Raw genomic sequence first — 19,302 nt, 5'->3', positions numbered from 1 at the left:
ACGGCGACCGACAGGTTATGTGACAAATGTGCCCTAGGATGTAGGCGATGTAGATGCAAATTGTGGGCTACTTGTTTCATAGTGCTTCGTGCTAAGTTGATTGAGCTGTAGTTTATTGGGTGTGGTTGGATTCATAAATTATTTTATGATTTTTGAGGTTATGGAAGTGATTGGTAGTTGGTTTCTTATAGGCGAAGTTGGTAGCTCGTTTCGCCTTAATTTTTTTCTTTACTTCCTGTCGTTTTTAAAGGAGAAGATGTGTCACTAATGGTATTCACGGAATAAAGTTTGAGGTCTTCATAATTTTACAGTCTTTGGAGTGGTATTTCAGTCAGCATTTGGTTCGGCAGTGCCGTGTAGTGTTCGCGGACGGGCATGTACCTCAGGTGTATTGTCGGTAGATGACAGGACAGTTCGTCAGGGTGCGCACATATTGATCATTGAATATCCCTCATGCTCCGCCGGTGGCGGGATGTGTTCGCTGTTTTTCAGACGTTGCCGTCCCTGCGTGCGAGAAAATGGCGCAGCTCCTCTGCTGTTATTGTTTACTTCGGACGGCGTGATAGTAGGATGCATGCCCAGTCGAGTGCAGCTTTACTCTCTTATATTTCCAATGCTTGCAAGTTTATTTGAACTGATGTTTGTCATCTTTCTCCTGTGTGAAGTACGTAAAGTGGGAAATATTTTGGTTGCACGAAAGGCCGGATTAGTTGCCAGTAGGTTATTAATGTGGTGTAGAGTGCCTTCGTAGTAAGAATTAATACTGGTCTCTCAATGCGGATGTTTATTTCTGTACATGGTTTTGTTTCAGGTAGGCGTGAATGCAAGCATATGGGATACTTCAGCCGTTATGCAGTTTCGAATCCATCATTACTACGGAGGTAGCAAGACTTTGCTCCGGTAGCTGACATGACCACTGTGCATGATGGACACAATTCATCAGTCGATGCGGTTGGGATGACCCACAGACTCGTGGTGGCAGCCTCTGTTTTTGTGACTTGCATGTGGAAATTCAGTAGCTGTTGATTTAACTTTGTGCAAGAGCTTATCGCAGTGAAGAAGCTAGAAGTAAGCAGCTAGGGTTACAGGTTGTAATGTTGGTTATGTGGCCACCACACCACACCACACCACAGTTGCCCACTTTTGATTCCTAGTGACCAAGTATGGGGTGTTCGTAGCATGCCTCACAATGCCACAAGGAAGACCTCAGGCCCTCGTGCGATTATATACCTTGCTTTCCGAGGAGGTGTACTGTTATAGATTTAGTGGGAGTGCCTAGTCTGTCTCAAAGAGGAGTTTGAGATCAGGGGATGTGCTGAGTAGCAACTTTCATGTGAACTGTAGCTGTAGTGTGTGTTTACTGGCATCAACGAAGACATGGAGGACCAATTTGTCTGAATATCAGTGTTTCAGAAGATCAGTTGTGTGCGTGATGGGGAAGCAGCTTATTTGGAGTTGGAGATGTGAAGAACGAGACAGAACGAAGCACCTGGAGTGTTTGTTACTTGGATAAGGAATTGCATTATTCAGGTATGTTAGAGAGTAGAGTTTGTTTGCATTCCATAGATCCTTCTTAGGAGTAATCCAAAGGATGCAGTACAAGTCATTTCATACAATAAACATAAACTTCAGGACTTCATTCAATATACGTAAACCTCGGTACTTTTGACACAATTACAAGAACGTGTTTCACATATGAATGTACATAACCTTCAGATTTTGCAATTCAAGTATGAAAGCTAATTTCAGTGCAGGCTTGAATACATTTATATCACAATTTAGAGTTTTAATTATTAAATAACTTGACACGTGTAAAGTACACTCCTCTTTGACATTTAGCAGGGTTTACATCTTGTAATTCAATTATGTACATCTGTATTTCTTTTAAAATTATCCAACTTTTCCACCACAAATGATAGCAAGCAGAATATAAATTCACTTGCAAGTGGAAGTATATTAAATTTACGAAATTATTCTCTATAAGGTAAGCAGCTTTTGACACCTGCCATTGTTGTGATTATTTTCTTTTGCATGTAAAAAGCCTTATTAGTGTGTGTGATAAGGAATTGCATTATTCAGGTATGTTAGAGAGTAGAGTTTCTTTGCATTCCATAGATCCTTCTTAGGAGTAATCCAAAGGATGCAGTACAAGTCATTTCATACAATAAACATAAACTTCAGGACTTCATTCAATATACGTAAACCTCGGTACTTTTGACACAATTACAAGAACGTGTTTCACATATGAATGTACATAACCTTCAGATTTTGCAATTCAAGTATGAAAGCTAATTTCAGTGCAGGCTTGAATACATTTATATCACAATTTAGAGTTTTAATTATTAAATAACTTGACACGTGTAAAGTACACTCCTCTTTGACATTTAGCAGGGTTTACATCTTGTAATTCAATTATGTACATCTGTATTTCTTTTAAAATTATCCAACTTTTCCACCACAAATGATAGCAAGCAGAATATAAATTCACTTGCAAGTGGAAGTATATTAAATTTACGAAATTATTCTCTATAAGGTAAGCAGCTTTTGACACCTGCCATTGTTGTGATTATTTTCTTTTGCATGTAAAAAGCCTTATTAGTGTGTGTGATAAGGAATTGCATTATTCAGGTATGTTAGAGAGTAGAGTTTCTTTGCATTCCATAGATCCTTCTTAGGAGTAATCCAAAGGATGCAGTACAAGTCATTTCATACAATAAACATAAACTTCAGGACTTCATTCAATATATGTAAACCTCAGTACTTTTGACACAATGCAAGGACGTGTTTCATATGTGAATGTACATAACCTTCAGATTCTGCAATACAGGTATTAAAAAAAATTACAAATTAATATACATAAACCTCAGAATTTTAAATAGAAATGCAAAACCACTTTAAATATAGATTATAGATATACATAAAACTGAAGAAATTTCAGCAGAGGTGAAATAAACTGCAGAATGGAAAGTGTGAGTGATGAGGTGACCTCTCAATGCACGCTTGAACACCTTTAAATCATTTAGAGTTTAAATTGTTGGTGGAAGATTATTAAATAACTTGGTACGCGTATAGTACGTTCCTTTTTGACGTTTATTAGGGTTAGCATAGACTATACAAAAATTATATGCTTGTAGTTAATTTTTATTTCAGTGTTGTTGAGATTTGTCAAACTTGTTTCCACTTGCAAAATAAAAGTCTAGGTGTCCATGAAACCCAAAGTTTCTGGAAATAAATATGACATGCGCCCTGATGTGGAGAAAAGGTGTTTAGAGTATTACAGTAAGTGCAGTACGTGAAAGTATTATAACAATGCCGCATGGAAGTTACTGTAACTAAAACATTTCACTTTCCTTAGTCGTTATAACTTGAAACTGTCGCTTGTGTTTTCCAGGTCGTGGAGACAGCATCTAGTGCTCAGAAGTCAAGCACGACGGATCCGTTCTACCGTCGTCAGTGCTGGGAAATAATTTGCTGTTTCTTGGTGGCATCCCTGAATTTTAATGATGATGAGAATAGAGTGCAGCAGCTTTTCTCCTGTCCAAGGTATATAAGAGCAGTTGGAGGCAGAAGAATATTGTCAAACTAACCTCATTCTTGATATTAAAATAGTGTACAAAATAAAAGATGTTTTTCCAGCCTGATGGTACTAACATGACATAACAGATTGTTAATCACTGGCTTTTCTTCGCAGAATTGTAAGCGAGTCCCAAGGCAGTCTATGAGGCACTGATATAGATTTTTCTCTGAGCACCCAGAACTCATTATTTACTGGTACAGTGAGCCCGTTAGAGGCTGTATCATAATTAGTTTGTGTTTAGTATCCTGCCAGTACCAGGAGGCTTCTACAAGTAATGTATTTCTTTGTCATATCATAAACCCAGTTTTCCCATTTGCTCTGTGCCTCTTACATCAGTTGCTGATTTAGGAAGCAGCTACTGCATTGGCCACTGCTGTGACCATTGAACATTAGGATGTGAGTGTAATTATCTGTACTTATTGTGATTCGCTGTTGCAGTTTTGATGATCCACATGTGGAGATCTCCGCAGTCCATGGGATTCCGTTCAGATTGCAAGACAAGCAAGCCAGAGCCACTCACCAGATGGCAGTCACAGGTAAGTTTATCCATTTGAGTAAATTGTTTAATAAAATTCTTTTCTGAATTACAATGCCATTATTGAAGGAAGAAGACCTTTTGTCCTGAAAAGTAGTAAATGGTTTTAATGAAATAAAGAACTTGTCTATTTCTTCTATTGAGACTACAAAGAAACAATGAAGAACGTGATTTTTCTTTGCCAGTTTAAGGAACCACATTTTGAGGCTGACCTCCACATAGTTCTATAATTGAGAATGCATGGAGTTTACCTCCATGCTCCCACTGCCTCATGGCATTGCGCTTAGTCACAAGGATAACTTCAGCTGATATAGCGAACCATTAAATGTTTAAAAACCATAATCGGTGTTGGTTTTCTGTAAGTCCAAGTGGTGTTAGAACCCAAAGACCACTGTGAGAACCTGAAATCTCTCTTAAAACCACATTTAGTACGTGAACTTGTTGAAAGCGTCTGCTTCATATCTGGAACAGCCAGTAAGGCCTGTTGTGTAAGTTGGTAGGAGTGTTTGTTGCTGCAGCCATGAAAGAGTTACGACGGTGTTCCTTGTGTGTCACTGCACAATGGTGGCGATATCACAGGCAGCTGGTGAGTTCAGTTTTATAAATTTAGATTGTTCAACATTGAAACAATTTATATTACTGTTGGTGAAGTTTCCACCTTTGCTTCCAGAAGGCATTATAAAGTGGCATTACTGATGGTGATATGGAAAATAAATCTAATTGATACGGCTACCTCTTGCCCCTTGTCGGTTGAATTCACCTTAGTAGTAGAAGTGCTACAGATGTTGGCTGTGTTGTAGTGGCTTGCCATTTCTTAATCTTTCATTTACGTCCTTTCTTTATGACATCAAAACAGGCGAACCTGAAGGGCATGGACCGACTGGTGTTTATAGACTCCCTTGCTGTCATAATGGGGCACGAGGAGAGGGAGCCGTGTAAGCCGGGACACCTCGGCTCCAAACAGACGGCAAGCGAACTGTTCGTTAAATATCCACTGAATCAGTGGCAAGGGAAGTTGCGTGGGTCTGACGTGACGTGTGTGAGTTGTAGAGTTTGTAGTTGCAGTATTATGACGTGTGGAATAATGGCCCACTTGGCGAATGTTTTAAATTTGCTGGGGAGGAGGAAAGAAAGGCTCCAGTATGAATCTGTGAGCGAGGGAGTTAAGAATTTGTCAGGTCGCTGGTTGTGACCCGTATTTAAAGTTAACTTGTGAATGGGTTTGTAATGAACTTGACAGAATTTGTCTTCTGAAAATGGAAGGTCCTTGTTCATTGGCTAAGGTGGGAGTGTTAACTGCTTGGTGAAGTAAAACTGTGTGTTCTTAGAAGAGTGTGATGTCTTGATTTCTTGAATGTGAATGTATTTTCTCTTTCTGGGAGTAGCAGATTACGAGAAACAGAATGATCCTTCAGATTCTACTGAGCACCACGTGACCCGCGTACTGCCAGCCAGAGAAGCGTTGAAGTACGTGCGGCAACAGTTGGCAGACCGACTTGATGTCAGAAGATTAAACCTGCTGGGACAAAGAAGGAACCTCGTATCCGCAAGAGACTGATATCGGTCTGAACCAGGCATTCGTTGTGTGAGTACATGAGCATTAGAATGTATTTGATGTGGTTGTCGTGTGAGAGAGATGAGTCTGTCCAATTTTATTAGGTACTTTAGATGTTGTGAACTTAAATGTGAGATTTGATATGTTGAAAGACGTAAATGTGGTGAGGGATTGGCATTATTGCAGTATCTGTGGTACGCTGGAGGCATTCATGATATTGTTCATAGGATATCAGAATGTGAGGTTTATTTATCCTTTTTAGACGAGGGTGGTGACTATTTGTGATAAGGTTTTGTTACATGTGAGATGTGTGCAGTGCTGAGGAGCCTTTAATGTGGTCTGTTTACTAATTAATAAGTGAGCATTTGCCAGTGTAAGTAATTTAGTTTTGTGCACAGTGAGCGGAGCTGCCGGGATATTTTCTGTGCTTTTGGTTAATTTTGAGAGTTTGCTGTGTTGAGCAAGGGGATCGGTTACAAAACTTGTAAGTTTGTGGTGTGGTGTTCGTTATGAATTTGGACTTGCTTGCAAAAATGGAGATGACTGTCAGAGGTTCCATTTATTTAAGACATAACCATAAGTTGAGAGTTGTCAGGTGTCAGTCTCATGGACATGTGATGAGGCTCAGTATTACTTCTGGTATATTCCGTGGTTGCGGGTGGGGTATGGGGATTTGCATTAGGATTGAGGAGTGGTTTGGTTGGTTGGAACCAAGTATAGAAAGGCAGTGCCACTTATGTGGGTCACAATGTACCAGTGCTGGTGTTGTCAGGATTGTTATTTTATGTCTGTAAAATGGTTGTGAAGAGTTCTTGGCTTACGAAAGACTAATTTGTTAGTGTTGTCAGTCAGATTGTTTATAGGAAGAATGTAGAGATTGTGTTTTTGTGTGTGTGAGAGAGAGACAGGCCGAAGTTATTGACCATTTAGCTTGGTTAAAGATTGTTGACCTGGAAATGAAATGATATATGATGTCTGTTTGGTGTTCGTTGACCACCTTAGCTGCTCCCTCATAAATATATTTTTACATAACCCCTCCTTCCTCTCATCTTGGGCTCCCATATCGCACCCACTAAAACCCTCAGTTATTTTTTTAGAGGGCAGAAATCAGGAAGGAAATGCATACAATACGAAACCCGTGTCTCCCCTCCTTTCATTTCTAGAACTACTACTGTAAGAATCCGCGCTGAAATGGAAGGGAGAGGACTTTAAGTGGTACAGCTCTTTTGCAGGATTTTTGTTAAAATATTAGAGTGTTTGAGCTGTCTGTGAGTGAAGATTCCTTTGCGTATGATTCTTGGAGGTAGAACGTAGCTTTGTTTGTTGCACGTTTTATTGATCTTGTTATTGGGTAGTCAATCAACATACGATCACGATGTTGAAGGGGTCCCGGGATATTAATAAACATTGTGACCACAATCAGAAATTCTCGTGTAGACATGCTGTCAATTCAGTAATCAGCGTGCACTAAAACTCATCTCGTAAAACTGTTTATTGACGTAATGTCAGATACAAAATATTGTTTTGTAGAATTGCTTTCTTTATTTTGTTGTGTTTCTACTTGTTAAAGTTGTTACATTGAGAGTGCTGCTGCTGGTGTCATGGAGAGATGTTTCCTCAAAGTAAGAAATTTTTGGTGGCTCTCCTTTACTTAGTGGGGAATCCCCACGTCCACAGTACAGAATGTCTAAGTATTTGCGACCGGGTTGGTGGCCCCAGCACCCTGCCAGTTTCTTTGGCACTTACAGTCATCCTTCCATCATGTTATGTGAATTGGGTGTGGAGCGAGGGAGAGAAGGCAGGCAGTTGTCTTCTGGCAAACTGCTGCTTCTGTAATTGCTGGAAATGTGACCATACGAGTAACCAAGACTTTGAATAAAAATCTGAACCAAGATGTGGGCGTAGGTTTGCGGATTGTTTTAAAAAGGGTAGCAGAAAAATTGAACGTAGTTTAGCGTAATGAATGGCGCGTTGCTTTGGTTAACAAGGAAATGATCATTTTTTTACCGTAGCCGAAACAAATTATTTACGAACATACAGTCACGAAGGTCATATTGAACGGCTTTTCGCGTTTGCTTTACTTCATCGTTTTGTCGTCTGATTTGACTTCGTTTGTCCCCACCATCTTCCTACGTGATACGACCATAATTCGTTGCGTTGGATACATTACTGGGCGGGGGAAAAGGGTCCCTTTGTAATTTATGAAAGTGACATTTGACAACTTCCTGAAGCGTAGCCTAGAACGTTTGTACATTGGCCGACAGAATTCGTGTATTTCTACATTGTTTTGAGGTCTTGTTCGTCCTCGTAATCGTTAGAAAACAACTCGGCTCAATTTGAATACTAAGAAAAGTGTTAAAACTAGCTACTACGTGTTTGTCCAGGAAGGCACTGATGTTTTGTAGTTGGTAATATTACCAGTTTGTTACGATTCTAGTGAGGCAGTCAGAAAGGAAAAGAATGAGCACGGAAGTTGCATATGGCAGATCAGATGTTTGGAAGAAGAAGATGGCAATAATGATGATGACAGTAATTGCAGTAAACTTGTCTTACTTTTTTTTTCAGAATCGTCACCTTTACTCGGAACACCTGATGTGATCTGGATATGCCATTCTGGTCGCTGTGGTGTGACAGCAGATAGGTTGCGGTGTTTAAATATCAGTGTTGTAATGCAGTTTGGAATAAGCAGGGTTCCTAATGACGTAGGATGTGGAAAGAGGCAACTCCATTCTGAATGAATCTGGTTTCATGTGGAATGTCACGGCCATTGCACTTTGGAATTTCCTGGAAACTCGGCTATGCTGTCAGAGGAATTTTGCACTTATCTTCATCCAAGATTGTTTCCTTCCACACAAAAGTCTGAGCTACGCCGCAGTTTAAAATATAAGGTGACATTTCCATTGATCTGTCTTTTACACGAACATTTGTCATTTCAGAGTTCGTGACCGTGAAATAATGACTTTCTGTACAGACTGGATGCAGCGGCTTGTTATCGTTTAGGTTCAGCTGTAACAAGGTAAATGTTAGGTGGAAGGAATATGTTGTTTGTGGCATTTCTTACTAATATAGAATATCACAATTTCTTATCTTATATAAGAATTATTAAGAAATCTGTCAAACTGCCCTCCACTCTTTCCATTTTAGTTTTGATTAGATCGATCATTGCTGGTGGACGTCGTGGTCTCATACAATTGAACAAAGTTTGAGGTAAGGGATTCCTATTTATTATTATTGTTCATCACATTTATTGTTTTCATCTGCATTTTTGAACTCGTGTACGAGAATTAGACTTGTCTTCTTTTTAAAACAATTTCAATTAACATTAGATTGACTTGTGTGTGTTCACGGCAACATTGATAATAAAAGAATATTCCAGTAGGCAATTAACTTTTTACAATTTTAAAGGAATTAAACGTGTTTCGTATCCCAGAATCTAAATAAAAATATGTCGATGCTAAGAAGTGGGGTTTATATTCTCAACAATAATTCTAACGCTTTTCATCTCTTGATACATCGACATTATTAAAGCGTTTTAGGGAACTGAGAAGAAATTTTATTCCGGTTTCACAAGCCTTAATTATCGACAAATCTCCCTCTCATTATCTCCCTACATCAGCAGATTAAATCCGGGGAATGTTTGCTATTATTGAGTGCAAAGAATTTATGGGTGCAAAACGTGGTCTCTCTCTTTCAGGGAGGAACATAGACTGAGGGGCTCTGAGAACAGAGTGTCGAGGAAGATGTCTGGACCCAAAACGGGAGTGGGACGGATAACAGAGAAAAATGCATGACGAGCTCCTCAGCCGATGTTTTTAGGGCGAGTTGAAAGTTTACAAGGCCTGAAGGGAACACCTCGGCGTAGGTGGGAAGATAACATTAAGACGAATCTTACGAAGATGGGTCTCAATGGAGTGAACTGGATGCAACTGACTCAGGATAGACCCCGGTGGTGGGCTTTTGTGAACACGATGATGTACCCGACAGACATTAAGGTGGCTCATAAATCCTTTGAAAGTGTGACAAAGTTCAAATACTTGGGAACAACAAAAACGATTCAAAATGATGCTCACGACGAAGTTAGGAGGAGACTAAATTCCGGAAATGCTCGCTACATCTCAGTTCAAAATATTTTGTCTTCCCGTCTGATTTCTAAGAACCTGAAGATTAAAATATACAAAACAATAATCTTGCCTGTTGTGTGGTATGGGTGCGAAACATGGTCTCTCACTCAGAGGGAGGAACACAGATTGCAGGTGTTTGAGAATCGGGTGTTTAGGAGGATATTTGGGCCTAGGAGAGAAGATGATGGGGCATGGAGAAAACTGCACAATGACGAGCTTAAAAATCTGTACTCCTCCCCCAATATTGTCAGGGTGATTAAGTCGAGAAGAATGAGATGGTCTGGGCATGTAGCGTGCATGGATGGGACAAGAGGTTTGCACCGGGAAGCCTGAGGGGGAGAGACCTCTGGGGAGACCTAGACGTAGATGGGAGGATAATCTCAGGCGGGATCTATGGGAGATAGGAGTTGAAGGAGACTGGATTTTGTTGGCCCAGGACAGGGTCCGGTGGAGGGCTTTGGTTAGTTCGGTGATGAACCTTCTGGTTCGGTAAGCCATCTAGTTAGTTAATCGGTCAACGACATGACCAGCTTTCTTATTAATTATGATTGTCCCAGTTGGCGCTGCTCGCAACAGTTACCTTCGTTGCAACTAAAGGTACGACATTTTATTTTACATCCATTGTCCTAGCACTGTGCGAGATTATGTCAAGAACTTCTTTACAGTTCGTGTACTGATTAAGTTACAAGTTCACGCTGCAACCTGTAGCAACTAGATATCGTGTCAGTGTTAACTAATTTTCCGTTTATTCATGCAAGTGTAATGGGACATAATGGCCACCCGATATGTAGGACTGTTTGTAGTGGCAGCTTGCTGCAATGGAGTGCGATACTGACCGGGTTAATACGACCCACACAATCGTATGTCCCAGTGACGCATTAAACCACGGAAGACATTGTACACAACCTTGACTTAATCACATTAACGTATAGATGCTTCTGGAGTGTGTGCCCATAAGAATAGCAGTAACTTGGGTGTGCTGTTTGAATGGATTTATCTGAAATGACATATGGGAATACCTCCCCCTACAAGCGTTGATGGGTACCTCATTCAGGCGTAAGCTCCCAGTCTATTTGCGCAAACGCAATTATGACAGAAACAATATCTGCTGTGGAAACCTCAAATCTTACAATATAGTTCTGGTTTGAGGGGGTAAGTAGAGGATTACATGACCTACCAAGCTAAGATGCTAGATGTGGGAATTCCTTTTCGAAATTTTTTGCTCAGAATATAAATTTTGGGCCAAGCTGGTGCGGCATTACTTTTCTCTCTTTAACTCCCTCTGCATTTATGACCTCCTCCCCCCCCCCATCTGGACACATCACATCAACTGGATGCTGTATGGACGTAGAATACCACGCGGCAAACACATACGTACTGTGGCAAAGTCCGTCATAAATAAATATGAATCTGCCTTCAATGTGTGGATAATGGCAACCCATATCAACATGAGTACCATCAGACATACATGAATGTACAAAAGAAATGTATTTAATCTCGATCTTATGTATACATGGGATATACGGATATCCGCACGTAGGAACGTTGAAACTTCGATATCAGCAGACGTGCGTGATTACACCAAACGCACTGATGATAATGTTTGGCATGTATTGCCTTACGTCAGTGGTCCCCAACCTTTTTTTCCTTTCTCTGGACAAATAAGATACGGACACCAAATAATACACAAAACAACACGACGTTTATTGATACAAGAAACCACGCAATCAAAAATACGTAATTTTATAAGTACAATTATTATTACTCAAGTGGGAAGTTAGTGTGATGTTTGGCACTGCATTTCAGCGGCCAGTTTTACAAATTTGGGAGAGTAGGATGATGTTGCTGCTCGCAATCGTCAAGATGGGCATTAGTACGTAGAGAACTGTGCTTTGATTTTATAATGTTCATGGTTGAACGGCATTTATTATTCAGTATAACCTCTTTCCTTATCAACGCGGGCACCGCGTTGGGGACCACTGTTGTACATTATTTCGCCCTCACATCTTCATCAGTTATCAGAGTGATTATTCTCTTGTAACATTGATGTCACTGTTACGTCAAGGTCATGACAAAGTCAAGACAAGTTCGCCCCAATAGTTTGCCAGATAGAGGTCTTTAAAATTCTCAAGGTCATACGTATTTATGCCAAACGGCAAATACCTGATTGACCATACTCATGTCAAAATGAGGTCACGTATAGGTCAAGGAAGCCACGACAAATTCGGCCCAATAGTTTCGTAGATACTGGTCTTAAAAAATCTCAAGGTTATATCTTCTCACCAATATTTCTGCTAGCCAGCCACCCTAGGGCCACACCCTTTACCCCAGGGCCACTACCCCAGTCGCACCCCTTCCCAGGGCTATCCCCTTCTTTGGGCCAACCCTCATGATCACCCCTACCCAAGATCGCCCCCCCGGGACCATCCCCTCAGGATCCCTGCAGCATCACCATATCCCAGGAACCACAGGATCCCCTAGGACCCCAGGATTCCCTGGACACTGCCCTCTAGGATCACGGCAGGATCCCCGAAGACAATCACCTCTAGGATCCCCTATAACCCCCTCCAGGATTCCTCGGATTTACCAGGACTCCCCATGACCATCCTAGTATTCCCCACAGATTTCCTAGGATCCCCACCAAGAATTCCCTACCCAGATCTAGCAAAATCTGCCACCAAACATTTCCAACAGAATTTCCCACGATCGCAACCCATGATTCCCAGGATATTCCCCTGGATTCACCACATAATATTACCCACGATCCTGCAGGATTCCCCACCAAAAATCCCCATATTATCCCACATAGGATCCACAACCAGAATTCAAAACGCGCCCTAACCCCCGCGCTCTAACCCCCGCGCCCTAACCCCCGCGCCCTAACCACCCCGCGCCCTAACCACCCCGCGCCCCACGAAGGGAGGTGGAGGCCCAGGCCGTTTCTTGAGCGAGCAGAGGCGCGGACCTGGCTCCGGACAATGGCCCGGGCGCCGGGTTCCAACGAACCGCCCGAGTCGGACGAGTCCAACTCGTTGGCTTTGCGCTCGCACGCTACAGGAAACAGGACCTCGTGGGCGAGGCAAGTCGTCCAACTCTTTCGACTAACCGACCTGGCAACAGATCTTGTCTAGGGGCTGAGGCTCACCCTCCGTCCCGCGATTTGGTTTCATTCGATTAAATCATTGAGTTTTCGCTGCTCGTAGTATTTGCGCTTCGAGTGTTTTATTACTGGACGTATAATTTTATCTGCCCCTTATTCATCTCTGCCGACACGCGGTGGATGAGTTTTTCATCTTTGCCTTTCCCAGCATGCTCCGCGAAACTTGTTTTCTCCGAACAAGTTGAGTTTTTCCCGGTTGTCTGTCTCCTGCTTCGGTACAGCGCGGATGTACGCAGTCTTTACGTAAGTTGGGGCTTCAGTCGGCCATTTTGATATTACGTCTCAGCTTGTGTTTGGTTTAATTCTCGATTTATTCGACAGCCAAAGAGTTGTTGAAGCTTTCGTGGTGGTAGTACGAGGCTCTAGATAACGACCCTGACTTATATGCATTTGTGTCTGGCGTGATATAAGATCGTCTATATATTTTTCTCTAGGACTGTGACAACGCACATGCGAGAGTACATGTGTTCTGTTGTGTGTCCTCGGGTGCTACGTCCTGTACAACGAGAGCCTACTTAAGTCATTCAAGGTGAGTTGCATGAAATATTCCGTCCTCTGAAGTAGAGAGTTCTTAAAGTACGTTGAGGATAAAACGTGACTTGGCCTAGGTCGCACAAGACAAGATGGCTGAAATGACTTTGCAACACTGAACTAAGTATTCTGAGATATTATTTTATTTTACGTTTTGATTGTTCTGTGATTCTGCCCACGCATTCCGTCTCCTTCTAGGTCAGTGGTAACAACCACGTGACACTCGTTCAAGACTTGAGGTTCACGGAGCGGTGAGGATGACGGCCGCTTACATCGTGAGGTCGCTAACACGACAACCCGAAAATTATATTACAGCAGCAGCGAACTAAGGACTCCGCTGAGTACAATGAGAAATTGTCAGATAATGCCCACTGATCGAGTTTCAGAGCGTACGTACAGAAGCGACGTAATTATAAATTCTTGTCATTATGTCTGCTTTGAGGTGATTGGCGGAGCCCTCTTCACATTCACGGTGATTATGATATCATCATTCTTCATCGCCGTCGTGAACCCTCTGAAGATTTTTCCACGTCTCGCTCCTGGACGCTGCTCTGTGACGTCGTCTCGCTCGAGACGTCTGAAACGATGAGGCACCAGTGAGCGATGGACTCGGGTGAGTACGGTGATGTATTATTTCGAGGTTGATTAAAAATTATAATGACTTTCGTAGATAGTGTTCTGTGGGAAATTAAAAATTAGTATGTCTCGACGGTAATGTAGTGTCTGAGTAAAGCCTGGTCTACGTGGATGGGGTTTCGCGAAGGTACCGATATCGCCAAAATCAAAGAATGTTTGAAACCCCCTACGTACGGTAAGGAATCGAGTTCTTTTATGAGTTTGAAACAGAAAGGAAAAGTTACAGATCATTTGAGAATTGTTGATGGGAAAGATTGGAAAAGGAGAAAATGCAGACAAATGGACACGCACACTTGCGGTATGAGACCAGTTTCTTGCGTCTGTCTTGTTGTAAACATTTACGGCAGTCATCGTGTAGCTGACAGTCGTTTAACTGGTCAAAGCCTTTCTCTTCGTGTACAGACACAGAAATTTTAAAAACTGACTGGTCGTCCTTACTTCATTTCTGTTGGATAAATTTCGTAAGGAAATGCTGTTGGTGTTAGGTGGACCGAGTATTGCGTACGGAGTCTGTATTGATTTGGATTAGCCGTCTGCCATGGACGCGACTGAGTAGGCGTTCTTTACGCGGTGATGGAATTAGACAGAGATGCTAGAATGTAGTGCTGTATAGAGCAGAGGTTCCCAAAATATGGAGAAACATTTTCAACATCCTTTGCTTGATTGAGGCAGTCATCAGAACGAAGTATCGTTCTGCGTTGTATCCCGAAGGATGGTGATGGGATACAGGAGCGTAGACCAAGAGGAAGTGCGTTGATATTCAAGTCCACTTGTAGCAACACAGTAGAGATATATATTGAATTAAAGCTGCACCAGTTTACAGTATCTCGAGTCAGAAAGCTATGAAGGCGTAATTTATAACAGTTATAATTACTCTTCGCTAATAAAAATTGCAGTTTTGTGGACTTTCAGTTTATTCTGTGTAAAGTAATATAAAATATCGTCAAATTGAGTACCTGATGTATTTTCCTAATCAATGAAATTCCTCTGTTATGGAAACTGAAGTGTTACAACTAAAAGGAAACCGAAATTTGAGTCTATCGTGAGTCACTGCAGTCTGATTCACATCTCTAGATACTCTTTATACAAAAACACAGTTTAATATTAAGTCTCACCGCTACTAAATCTTCCGAAATAATTCATTCCCTTCCTAAGAGGATTCATAAATTAACTTTTTGTGTGCTCTTTGAAATGAAAAAATAAGCATCATTAACCCCATGAAGCCGTAGGTCGTCTGAATTATATTTAAGAATTCAGTCCGTACCGCGAAGAGAAAACACTCTTCAACATTACGAAGATCAACTGGTTAACGCTGTTTAAGGAAATGATCGCTGTTTATTCCGAGAATCATAAAAAAAAAAGAGAGAGAGAGAAGAGAGAAAGTGGGGGGAGTAGCGATAGGCACTACTGCAATAAATGGGGGAGGGGTATAAAGTTGGTTGTGGGCTACGAAGGTTCCCAGGCAGTGCCCGCTCGTCCTTCTGGTATGAATAAGTTTAGTGTGGACAAGGGATTTAGGAGACAGGATGGGGTAAGAAATAGGGTAGGGGGGAGTTGATTCGGGTCTTTGCGTTAATTTTGAATTTTGATATTGGCCTTGGGGGTGGCGTTAGGAATAATTTACGTTAATTTTGGGGAGGGGGGTACTATAGAGCGGAATTTTGATATTACTCTGAGAGGGCTGCATGGGAGGCATGCAGAGCAACGTGGAGTTTGGGTACCAACTCAGCATTTGCTCTAGTACCGAGGAAAACCACGGAAAACCTTGGTCGAGTTGGCCGGTCGCAGGACCTTCCGGATGCTTGCTGCTGACTTCTAGCCAGCAGTCCGGCATTTAAAATCGCGAGCCCTAACGGTAGCCTCTGTCCGTGCGCTTCCTTTATTAAAAACTGATACATTTTTTTTTTTTCTTTTCATTTTTACAAAGATATGTTTTGGATAAGAAACGACCAACTTGGCTCGTTGCTTATCCAATTACAAAAGTTTCAATCCATATTCCATAAATCATTTTTCCATTTTCTTGCCGTGGTCGTCTTGTGTTTGTTGGTTCGCGGTCGGTCCAGCGTAGGGGAGTGGTCGATGTGACCGCCTATGGACTGGACTCTCCGGGGTACCTATAACGGGCTGGTGGTGCACTGTAGTGGGGGCTACAAAAGAAAAGCCGAGGTTTAGCTGTGTTTTTGCTAGAGGTGAAGGAATTTTAAGGTGTGCTGTTGGGCTAATGTTACAGAACAATGTACTACAGAGGCAATCCTCTGACCGTTTATTGAGCAAAAGGATTGGAGGATTTCGCGGGTTGGGTCACCTCGCAAGAAGGGCTCGGGGGCGGAGGTATTTGTCAATGCTGGGATCGTACTGTCCTAGCTCTTGAATTTGACTGTTGTAGCTGATGGCCGATTTCAAGTATAGCCTATTCGCTAATCCTTTAATGTAATTCTTGATCAACGGCATTCCGGTCTGTTCGTGTAGGGTACTGATTGGAGTAACCCTTGGCAATTTGGTTATTATTCTGAGGACTTTGTTCTGAAATGTCTGAAGTTTTTGTAAATGAGTGTTAGCAGCGTAGCCCCAGGCGGGGGAGGCATATGTCAGTATGGACCGGAGGAGTGATTTATAGATCATTAACGATAAATTAACATCCATTCTGGAGGATTTATTGAGTAAAGGAAATAGTTTCCTCAGTCTGAAGTTAGCTGTACGGAGAATGGATGATATGTGGGCCTTGTACGTCAATTTGGAATCTAGAGTGACACCCAGATATTTGGTTTCGGAGGTAAAAGCTATGGTTTTATTAAAAAATTTTACGGTGGGAACATTGCAGCGATAGTCGCGTAAACGTTTTGAAAACACGGTTGTGGTGCACTTGTCAATGTTGATCTGAATTCTCCATCTCCGAAACCAGGGTTCCAGAAGGCCTATTGCTCTGTTTAATTTCGTTATCGCTATGTCTAATTTTCCTGAGCGAGCACTGATATTTGTGTCATCTGCATAGATTGAGATGGACACGTTGGAGTCATTCTCAATGGATGGGATGTCATTTATGTAGATGTTAAAAAGTGTTGGCCCGAGTAGGCTACCCTGGGGAACGCCGGCCCTGATGGGGCGGCAGCTTGAGTGAGAGGTCCCATGTGAAACAGAAAATGAACGGTTCTGGAGGTAACTGTGAATTACGTGGATTAGGTGAGGCGGAATTTTGACTTTAATGAGTTTTGCTATTAGCCCCGTGATCCAAACTTTATCAAATGCTCGTTCTATGTCCAGGAACAATGCCACTGTGGCTTTCTTATTGTTAAATCCGTGAGTGATTCTCTCTATATTTCTTAATAGTGTGTGCGTTGTGGAATGTCCACGTTTAAAACCATACTGGTCATTTCTGATAATGTGGAGCTCCTTAAGTTGAAAATTAAGTCTTTTTAAGATGATTTTCTCAAAAACTTTGCCTAGGGAATTTAATAAACTTATTGGCCTATAATTTAACGGGGAGGAATGGTCCTTTTTTGGTTTTGGGAGCATGATAACTTTAGCGTTTTTCCACTGGGTAGGAAAATAATTTGAAGCTAATGACTTGTTAAATATTTTTGCAATAAATCTGAAAACAGGCCGTGGCAGGTGTTTTAGTACTATGTTCTGAATCCCATCAGGGCCAGGAGCCTTGCGGGGTTTAAGGTGGCGGATAATCCATTCGACCTCGCAATGGTTTGTAAGCCTTACGGAGGCCTGCGGAGGTTGCATCAGGAAGTCGGTAACTACCTGCTCTGTGCTAACGGTGAAGTTGGTGTCTACGTTTGGGTTCGTTTGGAATATTTCTTCTAAAGTATCAGCAAAAATATTCACTTTGTCTTGGTTGGTAATTGCAACGTTGCCATTGTGTTTCAGGGGTGGGATTTTTGTGTCCGTGTTTGTGAGGCTTTTTGTTATCCTCCACGTGTCTTTAGTGTTGGTAGTGTCGAGGCCTTGGAGTGTTTGCTGCCAGGTGTTCGAAATTTGATCTTTAATGGCCGAGTCAATTTTGTGTTTCAAGGCGTTGATGAGGGGACGAAGCCTTATGTCGTGGGTTCTTTGCCACTGATTTCTCAGTTTGTTTCTTTCTTGGATGAGAAGTCGAGTGGCTGCTGCAATTTGCATTGACCTGAAAGTTCTCCGTCTGAGCGGAATAGAGTGGTGCGTGGCCTTATTCAGAACGTCTGTAAGGTGGTCAACAGCTGTATCAATCTCACTGTTACAGCAGTTCCCGTCTACGCACTGTGTGTTTAGGTTTTCAGAAATGTAATTTTGAAAAAGATTCCAATTGGCTTCGCTGTAGACGAATGTATGTTTTAATTCGTCTGGTTCTAGTGGACCACGTATTCTAAGAAGAACTGGGTTGTGGTCGGATGTCGAAAGACTGCCTTGTGTGCGTATTGAGTGGCTGGAAAGCACGTTACTGATTATGGCAAAATCAAGTATATCGGCTTCACCAGGATTACAATCTGGAAAGTGTGTGGGGTGGGATGGAGCCGAGATTACGTAATTACTTTTATAGTAATGTGTGAGAAGTGTCTGTCCCGCTGCATTGTTCTGCCGAGCGTTCCAGGTTAAATGCTTGGCGTTGAAATCGCCTGCTAGAATTACTTTGTTTCCGGTTTCCAAAAGATGGTCCAGGTCACTCTCTATAATTCTGCCCGGGGGGTTGTAAATAGAGATTAGTACTATTGTTTCCCTATTGATGTTAACTTGGATAGCTGTCGCTTCCATGTGTTGGAGGGGGGGAAGGGGAATTTCCGAATGCTTGAAGCCCTGGCGAATTAGAATGGCCGTTCCGCCACCCCTCTGATTTAGCCTGTCAGACCGGAATGTCGTGTAGTTTGGGCACTTAAATTTTGTTGCAGATTGTAAATGAGTTTCATTAATTAGAGCTATGGGGATGTTATTGGTTTCCAAATAATCTAATAGTTCTGATTTTTTAATCTTGACGCCTCTGGCGTTCCAGAACAGGATGTCAGTGTGGCTGAGGGACCTACCCATGATTAGGAAGACCGAGGAGGGTGGCTAGGAAGTTATTAAAGATTATTGGGAGGGCGCTCTCATAAGGGTGCTGCATGAATTGTAAAAGCATTCCTGAGATGGAAGATAGAAGGTAATGGAAAGAGAAGTTCGGATTGAAAGTCCGAACAATTTCGACAAATTCTCTTGTCTGCTGCTGGGTGT

General features: G+C 42.0%; 2 protein-coding genes across 6 annotated transcripts in view; both read left to right on the top strand.

Moving 5' to 3' along the window:
* The first annotated feature begins 2,534 nt into the window (after positions 1–2,534).
* On the top strand, positions 2,535–9,050 carry LOC147871823 (transformation/transcription domain-associated protein-like). Of its 2 annotated transcripts, XM_087360059.1 has the most exons (4): positions 2,535–3,543; positions 4,016–4,113; positions 4,613–4,698; positions 4,969–9,050. In XM_087360059.1, the coding sequence occupies exons 2-4, from the start codon at positions 4,101–4,103 to the stop codon at positions 5,302–5,304; spliced, it is 435 nt and encodes a 144-aa protein (XP_087216185.1). In that variant the 5' UTR covers positions 2,535–3,543; positions 4,016–4,100; the 3' UTR covers positions 5,305–9,050. The 2 variants fall into 2 exon arrangements, with proteins under 2 accessions (XP_087216185.1, XP_087216186.1); XM_087360060.1 differs by lacking the exons at positions 2,535–3,543; positions 4,613–4,698 and having other exon boundaries at positions 4,020–4,113.
* A 947-nt stretch (positions 9,051–9,997) lies between these two features.
* Positions 9,998–19,302, top strand: part of LOC147871821 (transcription-associated protein 1-like) — a 51,190-nt gene continuing 41,885 nt past the window's right edge. For all 4 annotated transcript variants that reach the window (XM_087360062.1, XM_087360064.1, XM_087360061.1 and 1 more), the window contains exon 1: positions 9,998–14,092. The gene's annotated coding sequence lies outside the window, so the exon portion shown is untranslated. The remainder of the gene's footprint in view (positions 14,093–19,302) is intronic.

The sequence above is a fragment of the Zootermopsis nevadensis genome, unplaced genomic scaffold (genome assembly GCF_977971745.1).
Source record: "Zootermopsis nevadensis isolate Lab colony 2312 unplaced genomic scaffold, Znev_1.0 Znev_ptg000037l, whole genome shotgun sequence".
Classification (NCBI taxonomy): domain Eukaryota; kingdom Metazoa; phylum Arthropoda; class Insecta; order Blattodea; family Termopsidae; genus Zootermopsis; species Zootermopsis nevadensis.
The sequence above is the reverse complement of the archived record's forward strand: the minus strand, read 5'-3'. Positions and strand labels throughout refer to the sequence as shown.

What these genes read in the sequence shown, in the direction of transcription:
- LOC147871823 (XM_087360059.1), top strand. An exon ending in GGCGATATCACAGGCAGCTG is followed by an intron (nt 4,699 to 4,968) that starts GTGAGTTCAGTT and finishes ACATCAAAACAG; the next exon opens with GCGAACCTGAAGGGCATGGA.